This window comes from Mustelus asterias, chromosome X, assembly GCF_964213995.1.
Source record: "Mustelus asterias chromosome X, sMusAst1.hap1.1, whole genome shotgun sequence".
Classification (NCBI taxonomy): Eukaryota; Metazoa; Chordata; class Chondrichthyes; order Carcharhiniformes; family Triakidae; genus Mustelus; species Mustelus asterias.
The window spans coordinates 12,833,288-12,849,451 of NC_135834.1; the positions used below are offsets into that span (position 1 = coordinate 12,833,288).

The 16,164-nt window shown below is 40.7% G+C and overlaps 1 protein-coding gene across 6 annotated transcripts in view; it reads right to left on the reverse strand.

The window, feature by feature from the left end:
• Positions 1 to 16,164, reverse strand: part of ikzf4 (IKAROS family zinc finger 4) — a 169,896-nt gene that overhangs the window by 33,435 nt on the left and 120,297 nt on the right. For 5 of the 6 annotated variants that reach the window (XM_078201281.1, XM_078201279.1, XM_078201280.1 and 2 more), the window contains exon 4: positions 343 to 603. The exons of the other annotated variant lie outside the window; for it this stretch is intronic. In XM_078201281.1, coding sequence (XP_078057407.1) covers positions 343 to 603 — 261 coding nt within the window. The remainder of the gene's footprint in view (positions 1 to 342; positions 604 to 16,164) is intronic. 6 annotated transcript variants of the gene reach the window in all.

A 16,164-nucleotide genomic window follows, 5' to 3' on the forward strand; every position in this document is an offset into this window, starting at 1 on the left:
TGAAACCCTTTTGATTTTGCAGATATGCTATTGTAGTGGGTTGAGAGAAAAAGTGCAAATGCAAGTGTAAAAGAACAAATAAAAGCTCCAAGAACATTTGCAGAAAGGTTTTGAAAGACTTCTAAAATATATCGAAGCTGAATTCTATACTCCAGAGGGTAGTGCGGACACCAAGTTTAATTTGTCTGCTCCTGTAACCGCAGGCTCCCAGGGTCAGAAATAACTGGCTAAACTTCATGGGCAAATAAATCACAAGCGAGTTTAAACAACTGCCACCACAGACAGAGACTTTAAGCCCCACTACATGCCACTCCATTTCCTTACTTGTGTAAGTATACTTACCAGTGTGGCTCCTCTTATGTACCATAAGAACATTCGGTCCGATGCAGACCATTCCGCATAGATCACACTTCAGTTTTCCATTAGGAAGGCGAATCCCTCCAGGAGAATGAGGTCCCTGCCCCGTGCCCTCAAAGAATCCTAGCGGGTCCGAAAAAGACACATCCACAATGACTGCTTCATCTTTATCACTAGCGCCATCCTCCTGTGCCAGAAGCCTCCCTGCCTCTTGATCGCTGTACATCTCAACCTTGATGGAGTTGGCTGCAAATGAACATCAGAAATGTCAGATGGAGCCACAAGACGACAGGGCTAGACACCAGGTACAGGGCGCTGATCAAGACAGGCCAGGTGGCAACTGTGCAGCAACCAATTTTTGTGAACCCTCATGGAGCATCCCTAGCCAAATATTTGGAAGTTTGAAGCAAGAGGGGACCCAGTATTATAGATGATCGATGGCAAGCCTCATCTGGGGGGTCATTCGCGTACAGAAGAAGTGTTTGGGGGGAGGGGGAGGGAAGGCGGGCAAGGGATCCAATTCTACAGCACTGTTGTCCTTCAGCGTATGAGCACACAAAGATATATACAAATAAAAACGCAAGCACACAAAACACCCACACACACACACTCACACCCACCCACCCTCTCCATTCAGGCCATTTTATTGATCCAAGTAATTAGCACCATTTGACAATAGCAGACCTAGAAAACCTCTTTCTGGAATGAAGCAACAATTAGGATAAAATATGGAACAAAAATCACTTAAAGAATACAGTTTGGAAATGGACAGAATTGGGAATCAAATTAGGATAATGACGACTTGGGGTAACAGACAACAAAATGTGGCACAGCTATGACAACAGAAGCGAGAGAACAATTGCTGTGATTAAGAGAAGACTCCCAGAAATAACTAGACAGAAAAATATATATAACAGTTAAATAGATCTATTTTGAAATAACCCCTCTTTAAACACTTGAGATAATCTTTCCATTTCATTCTCTACCCAATAGCTTACCAGTGAATGCTCTCCTTCAGCTGAGAGAGTAGGCATGAATTTATTCTCAATAACAGTGGAAATTAGTGAATAGTAGGAAGAGAAAATTTACACAAGGTGTGCCTTACTTTTCAGCATTCAAAAGTATATGATTTCATTCCTGTATTTTCAGGACAGTACTATTTACATTTTTGTTCTGGTCAAGTTAAAGTTCATCACTGCTGGGAAATGAGGTATTTTTCTATCTCCAGTGTGCCCAATGATACCACTCATGACATAAACAGTGTAGAAAAATACAAATATACGACCCTTATATGTTGGCCCAAATCAGCATCAGGGTGAATCGCCCACAAAGCTATCTCTGTCAGAAGAGTTTGTAACAGTTTTGTACGATGGATTTAACCCTCCTAGGAAATGGTTGATACTGGTCAAAATAATTTCATACAGGAAGCTTCCAATCTTGCAGCTTTGACTGTGGAAAGCCAGCTCCTGGAGGTGACAGTAACACTCTACCTCCATAAACAATTTCAGACATAAACCATTAGCAAAAATCCAAAACGTCTGATGTATTGTACACCATTATACATCAAAGATCAAATTGCTGAAGAGAACTTCGTTCCCTACAATTGCCATTTATCATTAACGTTCATATTTCAGCCAGGAAATTGGTCAGTTTGGACCACTGCCTTCTCCATAGCCTCCATCAAGACCACAACTAGTCAGGAGAAAGTGTGGTTTCGCAGAAAAGTCCCATTCCTACCCATTGTAAAACACACTTGTTATGAGCTTCAGAAAACACCATCTGGATGCAAGTCTCAAGAGCAATCAGGCAGTACAATTATTGTTGCATATTGCCCCTACTACAAACTCTGATTATATAAAAAAGCTTCTTTAAATTCAACTCTGGTAGCAACCAGTTAACAAAAAAATAAATAAAAGCAAGCAGAAGGAGCTTCAAATAACCTGGGTCTTAAAGCTAAAATATTACCTGCTACTTGAAATTTATCTTTTCCTTCAAATTTGAAAATTAATTATTAAACGCCACAAGCAGTATGAGGATCAATGAGATTATGAATATAACAAAACCAAATTTATGACGGAGAACAAAACTGCAGTCTCTCAGAATTTGCATATCTTTCCAACTGTCTAGGAGAGTTTTTGATTTAAATTCAGGGATTAAATTCACATAAGCATTCAGTTTAAATGAAAAAGACAATGCGCAGATTCAATCCCAAAACTAAATCATATTATTTTGGATGAAATGTAGCCATGCAATTTTGTCATTGCACAGAGTTCCAAGTCAAGCAGGATACCAACTGACACTCAACAAACCATCCCCGCAGTACAACTCCCACAATCCTTGGCCTTTCAGTTCTATGAATGCAAAATTAGTCAGAATAAAAAAAAAGACTTTCTACTTTGTGTATTAAAATATCCAATTCAAAAACTGTCATGGCAACCAGTGCATTTGCCATGGTAGCAGACCACTCTGGTACTGTAGTAAATGCCTGCTGAGAACTAACTGAAACTCTCAAAAATAACGAGCAAAAAAAACCCTGTCATTTAAAATGCAGGTCATATTTTCCATCTCCATTTCTTTCTCCCTATTTGTTTCTTTCCAATTTGCACACCGTGAAGATGCCAATATTTTCTGGGTTTATGGTTTCACAGTTGCTGGCTGTACCTTGTTCAAATGGCTATTCATGTGTGAGCTTAGATGGCGAGTGCTAACAGCTTATTTGATTTTTTTTAAAAAACAGAGGGATTCAAGAGAGGATGAAGGATAGTAGTAAGGGGAGGAGACAAAATGAATCTCTCAGCTGAGCGCTCAATCATAGGAGTGCCTGGAGCAAGAATCATGGCTGTGTTTTTCCTCCCTCCCCAGCCCTGCAGCAGAGGCTTGCACACTTACTGCCAATTTTACCTCATGTGGCACAGAATTGTCTCAAACCTGGAACGTTCTGCTTTGTGTGGTTTTGCGTTCATGCCAAGCTGTGTCCAGAACCACTAAGTCAGTCATCAGGCAAGACCCCTTGCCCATACCCATTTAAAATTTATAATTCCTTTCACTGTGTACACACCACCTTGAGATCTAAAAGGCAAACATATGACACGTTTCCTGGTTTTAGCAACACTTTTCAAGACAATAAGTACTCCAAGAGCATCTTAGGGTGACTCAGCTGCCATTTCCTTTCTGCTCCATCTTCAGAATCTTCCAATTACACAGAACACACTGTACATTGGAACATCAAACACTCCCTCCTTCAGTATATCACAATGGAACAATACATCAACCCATTCATGCTGATCAGGCCAATAATTTTTGCTACACATTAGTAAATTGGAAAACATCACAGAAACTCAACTTGAAATAATCAGTTTGGGTTTCTGTGCTCCTCACACTTGACGATAAAGATTTCACATCTCAAACTATACCTTACATTTGTACTGTCTGAGCAAAGAAACTAATCTTAATTTCATGATACTGACATATTGGAAGGTTTACACACTGCAGTACACATTTTCATTGTATTTTGTGTATAGACCTAGACAGCATTAAACAAATGAGCACGGCACAGAATTTTGCTGCATGTATCAGGTCAAATTCTGAAATGACAAAACACCATTCCCATCACAATTCCTAAGGCAAGCTTAAAAGTTACCTGGTTTTAAATCAGGGTAATTGTAGGTGAGGAAGAACTTTCAGCTCATCATAACTTATTCTTGTACAATGGCCAAATGACCCCAACTGCAGCATCAAATTAGGTCTAAAATAGTCCCATGACTTTTCTCTCACTTCTTTATCTGGGATTCCATCCACATATTGATCACCATGAAGAACCTCCTAATATTAATCCTAAACTTGCCTTTCACTCCTTTGAACCAGTGTTCCCTTGTCCTTTCAATTTCATTAATATAATTTTCTAGATTTTCCATTTTCACATCAACTATTCTCTCATGCATCTCTGAGATCACCTCTCAAGCTCCATCAGAAGTCCAAGTTTTTTCTTTCTTTCCTCAAGTCATACTGGTACCTTGTAGCATTTTTATAAACAAGATGGAGGGAGGGAAAAATGAAGCGAGACAGAGAGAGAGGAGGAAAAAAGGAAAAGGAGAAATTCAATTATGCTCCACATTTGTGGAATTAATTTAAAACTGATCAAAGCACACCAACTAAAGCTGCTTTAACAAACTTCGACATGAAAAAGTCATCAGATGCAGAAGTTAGCTAAATTGGAAGAACTTGCAACCAGTCAACAAGGTATGATGAGAAATAAGTTTGCCATACATGGAGCAAATACATTCAAATCAAGTAACCAATGGCGGTGTGCACTTTTTGGTAAATTTGAAAATAAAGAAATCTATGATTAGTTCAGATTTCATTAGTTTCATCAAATCTATACTTTATGTCTTCACATACAGTATAAACTATTTCACTACAAGGTGGTCCTACCAATGTCAATTTTGTTTTAATTTACTGCTAAGTTATAGTTTTGTTATTTAGCCACCTGTATGTCTTTCAGTCAAAATTTCCATACTTCATCCTTCTTTTAGGATAGACATTGCACATTTGCTAATTCTATGACTGAATTCAGCTACTGAATCTTAAATGGAGCCATAGGAAGGAATCATGGCTGATCATTCCTTTTTGCACATATTGGAAGTTCATAAGACTAAAATGTGTGCTTTGCATAATAATAAAAGCAAAATACTGAAGGTCTGGAGATCTGAAATCAAAAAGTGCTGGAAAAACTCAGCAGGTCTGGCAGCATCTGTGGAGAGAGAAATTGAGTTGTTGCAAGTCCAATATGACTTCTTCAGATACGAAGAGTCAAACTGGAATTGAAACGCTCTCTCACTGTTTTTGTGTTCTTTGTATATTCCTTTGCATGCCTTAATCCAGTATATAATACTACAAGGAACGCCAAACCTTCCACCATGTCAGTTCCTAAGCTGTTAGTTAGGCTTATTCGTTTCCCCCAAAATTGAGATCCATAACTTATGTTAGTTTGGCTTGGTTGTAGCATTTTATCTTTGATTTAAAAGGCTGTGGATTTAATCCCACTGCAGGACTTGAGTATGTGAGCTAGGCTGACAATCAGTGTAGTATTAAGAAAGTGCTGCGTGCTGATATAATAGCCTTTGGATGAAATGTTGAACTGAAGTCCCATGTGCTGGCTCCAGTGGTTCAGGTGGACATCAAGGATTTCATGCTGATGCTCGAAAAATAGGACATTTAACAGGTATCCCAGTTAACACTGCTTGCTCAACCATAACATATTCATTTGGCATTTGTTTCATTGTAGCTGTTTTTTGCTTTGCACAACTCGCTGCACCAGTTGACTACTTAAACAAACTTTGCACTTCACAGCGATTCAGTGTAAGGGAAGCACTGAGAAACTTCCGAGAAACATAAGCTGACATTACACAATTGCATGTCTTTTGTTTTGCCTGTTCCATAGCTTGTATTTTACTCTGTTGTTTGAGGTGCTCCAGAGTATCAAATGCTGTTTGTTAGTAATTTCTCCCTGAATTAATCACTGAAGGGACAGCATCTCAAGAATGTAAGCACACAGGCAACAAAAGTTGTGGCGAAATTGATGCCTCGGCAAACATTAAAAACACAACAGTTGTTATAAAATTCTCCCATGTGCAAAACTAATGTGCAGCTCTCCCACTTGTTCCACAGTGTAAACAACTTGCCGTTAATGTAGAAAAATATCCCAAGACTCTTCAAAGAAACGTAAGCAAACCAAAAAGAGAGATATTAAGAGGAGCGACTCCAAGTCTGATCAGAGAGGGGATTTTGATCTCGAGAATGAAGTGCAGTGGAGAAGATTAAAGAGGGCAGTGTAGAACATGGGTCCAGGTGGCAGAAGGCACAACTGCCAAATGGTGGGGCGAATGGACTGGGAGATGCACAAGAGGCCAGAGTTAGAGGAATGCAGGGTTCTCGGAAGGTATAGGGATGGAGATGGTTACAGATCAGCGAGGCAGTGAAGGTTTACAACGCTGATAAGAAAATTTTAAGTTGGAGGCATTGGCGGACCAGAAGTCAACATAGGTCATTGAGCACTGGAGTGATGCACGAGGGGAACTTAGTGTAGAATAGGATTTAGGCAGCAGAGTTCTGGATAAGCTTAAGTTTTTGACGGGTGGAATACAGGAGGCCAATAGGAGAGCATTACTACAGTTAAGTCTGGAGGAAACAAATCTACAGATGAGGGTTTCAGCAGCTAGGCTGAGGCAGGGACAGTTACAATAGTGGGCAGTCACAAAGATGGAAGTAGACTGCATGATAACTCTTGAAAAACTGGGTACACAATTTCACCAACAGGACAAGAGCATTGTTGAGTAGCATAAACCCCAGCTTAAAGATGCTAGTCCAGCAGAACCTGAACTTAATTCAAATAATTTTAATAGGAAAACTTCCTGAAGTCCACTTTCTTAATTTACTTTTCGAAACAAACCTGGGAAGCCTTTTTGTACCACCATTCTACCCTCTTACAGCAAATTTTGAAATCAGGAACAAACGGCATAGTAAGGAGCCTAATGATTTACACTCCATGTAGTCACTTGAGCACAATTTATGGATCTCTTCCCATTGCCATCATAATGGGTGGTTTAACATATCTATCCTGCACTCAGCCCTGCACAAATGCTACCTTTGCAACAGAATAACCACCTTAATTTTGTTTCAATGTGCTGAATAACCACCAAAACCTGAGTTTACTCAGCAATATAAAACCTTTTTACAGGCCCTCATTTAAAAATAAATTACTGTTTCCTCATGTACTTTAGTGAACAGCAGCTAGCAATGCAACAATCAATCAGTGACCAGCTCTCCACATAAAAGTTATTTTCCCTTTTAGAATCAGACAAACATTTATTCAAAATGAAGACTACTTAAAATAAGACAACACATTTTGAGCATCCAATTGTAACCTCTTGGATTCCCAAGCAATTTTTTTCTGATCAAAATGTGCCAATTTGTGAACAACCCTGAATACTTCTGGGTATTTGCGTTATAAAGTCAAATAAACTGGGAAGGTGCCATGGCCCTGGTCTGTACTCTCAAACTGGGCAGCAGTGGGATCACTCCAAACAGCCAAGGTATCTTCTGGGCTTTTCTGAGGTGGTTGGAAAATATGTATTTGCACATGAGGCCAAGACAAGATTGGGCTCACTTGCAAAACCCCATATGATTTGCTGACGCTCACTGTACCAGCTCATACATAATGTGTGACAGTGTAAAAAGGCAGCATATTGCAATGCACTGGTGGTCCACTGCAATGCACTATAGAGTGGCAAGAACATGGGAAGGTCATTCAGTCTATCCCAGCCTACTTGCTACTTTAACTGTGGCAAATCTCACATTTCCTGCCCCGTCCATACATCTCAAAAATTATACTTAATGTTAGATCTGTAGGCAACTTGAGGCATTGCATTCCAAATTTTCACAATTTACTACATTAAGATATTTCTCCAGCATTCACCTTCCATTCTAATTTTATGACATTCCCATACTCTAGATTCCTGTAGAGGGAAAAGCCTTTCATCTGCAAATCAATTCCCTTACTGTTAACACCTGAATTATATCATTCCTTAATCTGCACCTTTAGGGAGTACAACCCAATTTTACCTAGTCTCTTAACATAATTGTGCCTCTTTCCTTGTTATCCTGGTGAATTGTGGATGTGATGAACGGTCATGCATGGAAACCTCTGCATGGCAAGATCTTAATCTTGCTGTGCAATTAAGAGAAGACATCGAGTTGAGGCCAAGTGCTTCTCAAAAGGGGAGAAGAGAAAAAGGCATAGGGCACCTGAAGCATAAGACTGGCAGAGGCTTGCAATTTGCTGGACTATCCCCCAGAGAAGGATACAGTGATGAAAAAGGCTGAAAAATTCTTATGACATCAATAGGCACCTCTCTGACAGCTCCATAAACTTAACAAATGATTAGGAAGGTCACAGATTTGATTTCCTAGTTGACTCATCTAAGCAGAAAAGCAGGGTACTATAATTGGTTGGATTGGCAAGGGCAAGAGAAACAAGGTTGCTGCTCCTATTCCCATCTGGTAATCCCTACACATTATCAAGGGAAAAGTCAAATCAGGAACAACATGCAGGGCACATTCCCTCTGGTTGAACTATTACCTGACAACATGTCATCAAGGCTAAAAATAAATGGCTACTTTGATCAGGTATTGGAGAGCAATCACTGTTAAAGAAGCGGCACCACAACATGGAAATGCAGTAGCATAGGCAGTTATGTTACTGGACTAGTAATCCAGAGGCGCGAGTTCAAATCTCATCGCAACTGCTGGGGAATTTAAATTCAGTTAATTAAATAAATAAATCTGGAATTAAAAAGCTATAATCAATAATGGTGACCATGAGTCCACTGGACTGTCTTAAAAACTTACTAGTTTATTAAAGTCCTTTAGTGAAGGAAACCTTCCATCCTTACCTGCTCTGGTCTCTGAACACCAGGCCCACAGCTCTTCGCTGCCCTCAGAAATGTGAAGGACAATCAGGAATAGGCCTTACTTAAATCGCATGAATAATTTTTTTTTAAAATCAAGAAGCCAAACTTTTAGGCGAGGCAGGGAAAATATTAGCAAGTGGGGGAACAAAGGAACCTAGCAGTACCATTTGGTCATATAAAAACATGCCTTGTATGTTTTTCCTTTCCAAGCCCTGAAGCAAACACTTAACGTATAGGTATAATGAGTTAAAAATGCTTACTACTTTTAACCGACACAATAAATATGCAATTCTAAAATATACACAATTCTAAAATATGAACACCACACTAAAGAAAGACCTTTCCCAAAACTAAATCATTTTTAGCAAACATAATGAATTCCAAAACTGGGCTGACAAAAGGGAGAGCAGTAAATCTTCCAGTGGATCATACAGTACTTAATAATTCTTTTAATCAGTGAGGAAGAAAGCAGATGTGAAATTTTTGTGGTTTGTTCTGACATTTATCAGTAATACTACATACATAAACCTAAATGTTTCATAAAATACAGCATGAACTGGGACATTTATCAGGGTACTTTAATAGGTGGAGATGTAACCAGGATGCATGACAATCCTTTTAGTCTCACAGCAAACATTCCTCCTACTAATCATGCAGTGACATTTGTAGTAGCAATGGAGACAATATTGGACCAGGAGGGCCACTTAAATAGAAGCGCAATGCAGTTACCCCCCCATCTTCTTAGAACATAAAGAACATAAGAAATAGGAGCAGGAGTAGGCCATCTAGCCCCTCAAGCCCGCTCCCCCATTCAATAAGATCATGGCTGATCTGATAGTGGGTTCAGTTCCACTTACCCGCCCGCTCCCCATAACCCTTAATTCCCTTAATGGTTAAAAATCTATCTATCTATGACTTAAACACATGTAACGAGGTAGCCTCTACTGCTTCATTGGGCAGAGAATTCCAAAGATTCACTACCCTCTGGGAGAAGAAGTTCCTCCTCAACTCTGTTCTAAATGGACTCCCCTGTATTTTGAGGCTATGCCCCCTAGTTTTTGTTTCCATTGTAAGTGGAAATAACCTCGCTGCTTCTACCCTGTCTAGCCCCTTCATTATCTTATATGTCTCTATAAGATCTCCCCTCAACCTTCTAAACTCCAAATGAGTACAGGCCCAGTCTACTCAATCTCTCCTCATAAGCTAACCCCCTCATCTCTGGAATCAACCTGATGAACCTTCTCTGTACCCCCTCCAAAGCTAATATATCCTTTCTTAAATAAGGGGACCAAAATTGTACACAGTAGTCTAGGCGCGGCCTCACCAGTACCCTGTACAGTTGCAGCAAGACCTCCCTGCTTTTATACTCCATCCCTCTCGCGATAAAGGCCAACATTCCATTTGCCTTCTTGATTACCTGCTGCACCTGCAAACTGAGTTTTTGTGATTCATGCACAAGGACCCCCAGGTCCCTCTGCACAGTAGCATGTTGTATTTTTTTACCATTTAAATAATAGTCCATTTTACTATTATTCCTTCCAAAGTGGATAACCTCACACTGACCAACGTTATACTCCATCTGCAAGATCCTTGCCCACTCACTTAGCCTATCCAAATCTCTCTGCAGACTCTCTGTGTCCTCCACGCAATTTGCTTTCCCACTCATCTTTGTGTCATCCGCAAACTTTGTTCCCCTACACTTGGTCCCCTCCTCCAGATCATCTATGTATATGGTAAATAGTTGAGGCCCCAAGCACCGATCCCTGCGGCACGCCACTAGTCACTGATTGCCAACCGGAAAAGCACTAATTTATTCCGACTCTGATTTTGTTAGATAGTCAATCCTCAACCCACGCTAACACTTTACCCCCAACTCCGTGTACCTTTATCTTATGCAGCAACCTTTTGTGAGGCACCTTATCGAATGCCTTCTGGAAATCTAAATACACCACATCCATCGGTTCCCCTCTGTCAACCGCACTCATTATATCCTCAAAGAAATTCCAGTAAATGAGTCAAACATGACTTTCCCTTCACGAATCCATGCTGCGTCTGCATAATTGAACCATTCTTTTCCAGGTGTCCTGCTATTTCTTCCTTAAATGATAGATTCCAGCATTTTCCCAACTACGGATGTTAAGCTAACTGGCCTGTAGTTACCTGCCTTTTTTAAACAGTGGCGTTACACGAGTTGTTTTCCAACCAGAGTCCAGTGAATTTTGATAAATTACAACTAATGCATTTGCTATTTCTTTTGCCGTTTCTTTTAGTACCCTGGGATGCATTCCATCCGAACCAGGGGACTTGTCTACCTTTAGTCCCATTAGCCTACCCAGCACTACCTCTTTAGTAATAGTGATCGTTTTAAGGTCCTCACCCTCTACAGTCCCATGATTGTCAATTATTGGTAAGCTAGTTGTGTCCTCCACTGTGAAGACCGACACAAAAAACTTGTTTAAGGCCTCGGCCAATTCCTCGTTTCCTATTATTAAATCCCCCTTCTCATCTTCTAAGGGACCAACATTTACTTTAGCCACTCTTTTCCGTTTTATATATTTGTAAAAACTTTTACTATCAGTTTTTATATTTTGCGCTAGTTTACTTTCATAATCTATCTTTCCTTTATTGCTTTCTTAGTAGTTTTGTTGTTTTTTTAAAGCCTTCCCAATCTTCGAGTTCCCCACTAATTTTGGCCACTCTGTATGCATTGGTTTTTAATTTGATACTCTCCTTTATTTCCTTAGTTATCCATGGCTGGTTATCCCTTTTCTTACATTCCTTCTTTTTCACTGGAATATATTTTTGCTGAGTACTGAGAAAAATCTCCTTAAAAACCCTCCACTGTTCCTCAACTGTCCCACCAATTAGTCTGTGTTCCCAGTCTACATTAGCCAACTCCGCCCTCATCCTATTGTAATCCCCCTTGTTCAAGCAGAGGACACTGGTTTGGGACCCTACTTTCTCACCCTCCATCTGTATTAGAAATTCAATCATATTGTGATCACTCATTCCAAGAGGATCCCTCACAAGGAGATCATTAATTTTACCTGTCTCATTACACAAGACCAGATCCAAGATAGCTTGCTCCCTCGTAGGTTGTTACATACTGTTCGAGGAAACTATCACGACAGCATTCTAAGAACTCAAGTCCACCGCGTCCGACTTGAGTTGACCAATCAATATGGAGGTTAAAATCCCCCATGATTATTGCTGTTCCATTTTTACATGCATCTGTTATTTGTTTGTTTATAGCCCACCCCACCTTGAAGTTATTTGGGGGCCTATAGACGAAGCCCACCAGTGACTTTGTCCCCTTACTATTCCTCATCTCCACCCACATTGATTCCACATTTTGCTCCTTTCTGGTGTTACCCTTTAAGTTATTTTATGAAAGATCTCTTTCATAGAATGATGACAACCAGATCAGAAATAGCTAACGCAGCGAGTTGGAGGAGGACCAAACAAGAAAATATCAATAAAAAGAATGGCTACAAAACAGTACAATCTCTCATGCATTTACAAGTAGAATAGAAAACAGAAAGGTACCTCCGGTTCCCCTCAAAGTCCTTCATCATAGCTGGAACATCACAGGAAGGAACAGTGTAGAGGCAACCAGCAAAGCATCTAAAGGCTGTCTTTGAGTATGTCCCAGCAATCAATTCTAAAGCTCAGAAATAGGCAACTTGTCTGATAAAATGACTATCGCGTGCAATTCAACTCAATCTGGGCAGATGAGAGTTTCTGTTGAGGCATAATTTTCACCTACATTAGTGAAAAAGATGGACAGAATTAGGTGCCTAAACCTTCTAACCTCAGAAACAAAAACAGCAGAGTGGCTTGGATTTGTACAGACTGGGATTTGAGTTGAAGCAAACTCGCACCTATTTACATGACAGAATGGGTGTCAGCTTTCTTGCTGTAGAAGTGGCCCTGCCTGCTCATCAGTTGAAGTAAAAACTTTATTCTGATTTTTGAAATACAGACCACACAGAAATGCAATTCTTTTGAAAAGCTACAATTTTAACCAATCACTTCAATGAATTCATAACTTAGGAGGAGACCATTCGACCCCTTGAGCCTGCTCTGTCATTTGATAGGATCATGGCTGCCCTGCTTGTGGTCTAAACTCCACTTTCCTGGCTGCCTCCTATAACCCTCTATGCCCTTGTCCATCAAAAATCTAACTGAGCCCTGAATAAATTAAATAATCCAGTCTCCACTGCTTTCTGGGGAAGCAAATTTTATGGACTAACAAATTCAGTTGCTCAAGATACCAGCTATAATTTTAATTTCAGACCTAGCTGACTATGTGACAACGTAAATGTTTAAAATGCCTCCTAAAAATTGTTAAAGTTATCAATACAGAGTTCTGCTTGGTATTGCACATTCTGATGCTATTGCTTCTTTGCAAACAAGAAAACTACTATTTTCTTTTCCTTGGCTGCCGCTTCATCTTTTCTCCTGGCCGTTCCTCCTCTTTTTGTGCATGTGTATTCTCTGCACATTCGTGATCTTTCACAGGCACTTCAATATTGTTGCTTTCTTCCCTGCTTAGCCAGTTTCCCCCATTCTCCTCCCACTCCCATGATCATTCCTCCCTTCTGCCAAAAGGAACAGAGTAACTCAGCAGAGAGACAATTAAAAAAATCACCACACTTCATAATGCGCGTCAGGAAAGCAAAGCGACCTCAGTTACCAAGACAAAGGACAAGACAATTACTCACAAGGGGAAACTAAAAACTGGAAAGCAAATAAAGCGAAAATGCAAGAGGAGCAGGCAAGGAGTAGAAGGAGAAAAAACACAAAATCTCTGATAATTAGGCAGGAAGCTGTTAACTTCAAATGCCAGATCAAAATCTTGTGGTTGATGCTGCAAGTCTGACCATAGCTGGTGGTGGCGGCATGCTCAGAACAGTCATAATTTTAAGAAATGGGCACAATCAGAACTGTACATAATCCACGTGCCATATCAATAAGATGAGATGTACACACTTCCAGCATATCCTCTGGATCAACATGAAGTCACATGGCTCCAAGTCAAACATGTGCAAGGAATCACGGCTACGTGAATGCAAGAAACAGCTGATGGCACTGGATACTGCTATGGGCCCTGGCAACAGTACTGAAGATTTGTGCACCAGAACTTGTGCCCCTAGCCAAGCTGTTCCAGTACAGCTACAACACTGGCATCTACCTGGCAATGTGGAAAATTACCCAGTGATGTCCTGTACACAAAAAGCAGGACAAATCCAACCCAGCTGATTACTGACCCATCAGTCTACACTCAATCATTAGTAAAGTGATGGAAGGGATCACCAAAAGTGCTATCAAAAGGCACTTAATCAGCAATAACCTGCTCACTCATTTTGGGATCCACCAGGGTCACTCAGCTCCTGACCTCATTACAACCTTAGTCTAAACATGACAAAAGAGCTAAACTCCAGAGGTGAGGTGAGTAAATGCCTTTGACATTAAGACAGCATTTGACCAAGCATGACATCGAGGAACCCTAGCGAAAGTGGAATCAATGGGAATCAGGGGGAAAATCCTCCAATAATTGGAGTTATACCTGGCACAAAGGAAGATGGTTGTGCTGGTTGAAGGTCAAACATCTCAGTTCCAGGACATCACTGTAGGAGCTCCTCAGGGTAGTGTCCGAGGCCCAACCATCTTCAGCTGCTTCAATGAGCTTCTCTCCATCATAAGGTCAGAAGTGAGGATGTTCACTGGTGATTGCACAATGTTCAGCATCATTCGCGACTCCTCTGATACTTGGACAATATGTAGCCATGGGGACCAAATTCGCACGTCAATATGCCAACATCTTCATGCACAGGTTCGAACAAGACTTCTTCACCGCACAGGACCTTCAACCGATGCTATACACTAGATACATTGATGATATTTTCTTCCTTTGGAGTCATGGTGAGCAATCACTGAAACAACTTGGACAATATCCAGGCATGGGTTGACAAGTGACAAACAACATGCATGCCACACTAAGTGCCAAGCAATGACCATCTCTAACAAGAGAGGATCTTGTTACAGTGTAACCAATGGCAACATGCTATGGTGCTCAGCTAACCTGGTAGAAATAGAAAGCAGATGGGGATTATTTGGGGGGGGGGGGGGGGCGGTTGATGAAGCACATGTGGCCCGAGTAATTGTGTAACAAAGGATCTTTATTAAATCTTTACTTTGGAAAATTTTTTTTGTTTATTATTGTTTGCTACTGGAGGATTCTTACTGCCGGATGAACAGATCTAATCATTGCCCCATGATATTCAATGGCATTATCATTGAATTCCCCACGATTAACATCCTGGGGATTACCATGAATCAGAAACTGAACTAGCTATATAAACACTGTGGCTACACGAGGTCAGAGACTAGGATTCCAGCAATGAGTAACTCATCTCCTGACTCCCCAAACAAAGTCTGTCCACCATCTGGAAGGCACAAGTCAAGAGTGTGATGGAATACTTCCTGTTTGCCTGGATGAGTGTAGCTCCAACAACACTGAAGAAGTTCAACACCATCCAGGACAAAGCTTGATTGGTACCCCTTCCAAACACATTCAATCCCTCCACCACCAACAAACAGTGGCAGCAATGCTACCATCTACAAGATGCACTGCAGGAATTCACCAAGGCTCCTTAGGCAGCACCTTCCAAATCCACAACCACTATCAACGAGAAGGACAAGGGCAGCAGATGCATGGGAACACCACCATCTGGAGGTTTCCCTCCAAATCACTCACTATCTTGACTTGAAAATATATCATCGTTCCTTAAATGTCACTGGGTCCAAGTCCTGGAGCTCTCTTCCTAACAGCACTGCGGGTGTAGCTACACCTCAGGGACTGCAACAGTTCAAGAAAGCAGCTCACCCACCACCTTCTCAAGGTCAACTGGAGATGGGCAATAACTACTGGCCCAGCCAGCAATGCCCACATCCTGTAAATTAAAAACATGTCAATTGCAATGGGAACAGTGCTAGTTATAAAATAAATACACATCATATGCAATTTATGAATGAAATCTATTACACAAAACTCATGACCAAAATTTCAAGCGTATATCAGGTAAAGCCAGAAAGGTATGGTCATTCCACACAAGTCAATATTCCTCCCTTTATCACTTTCCCTCCAACGTAAACCATTCCAATACTGTCCATGCTCCTCAGAGATGCTCCGGATGGAAAACGTCCGCCCAACTCCAGCAAGATCTCTCCATCCAAATTTGGGTCTGCCATCCTGATAGTGATATGCAACAGTTTGAACCCAAGCTTAGGATGAATCGTAGTTTTAACTGTTCTTTTTACCTTCCCTCCTTCCTTT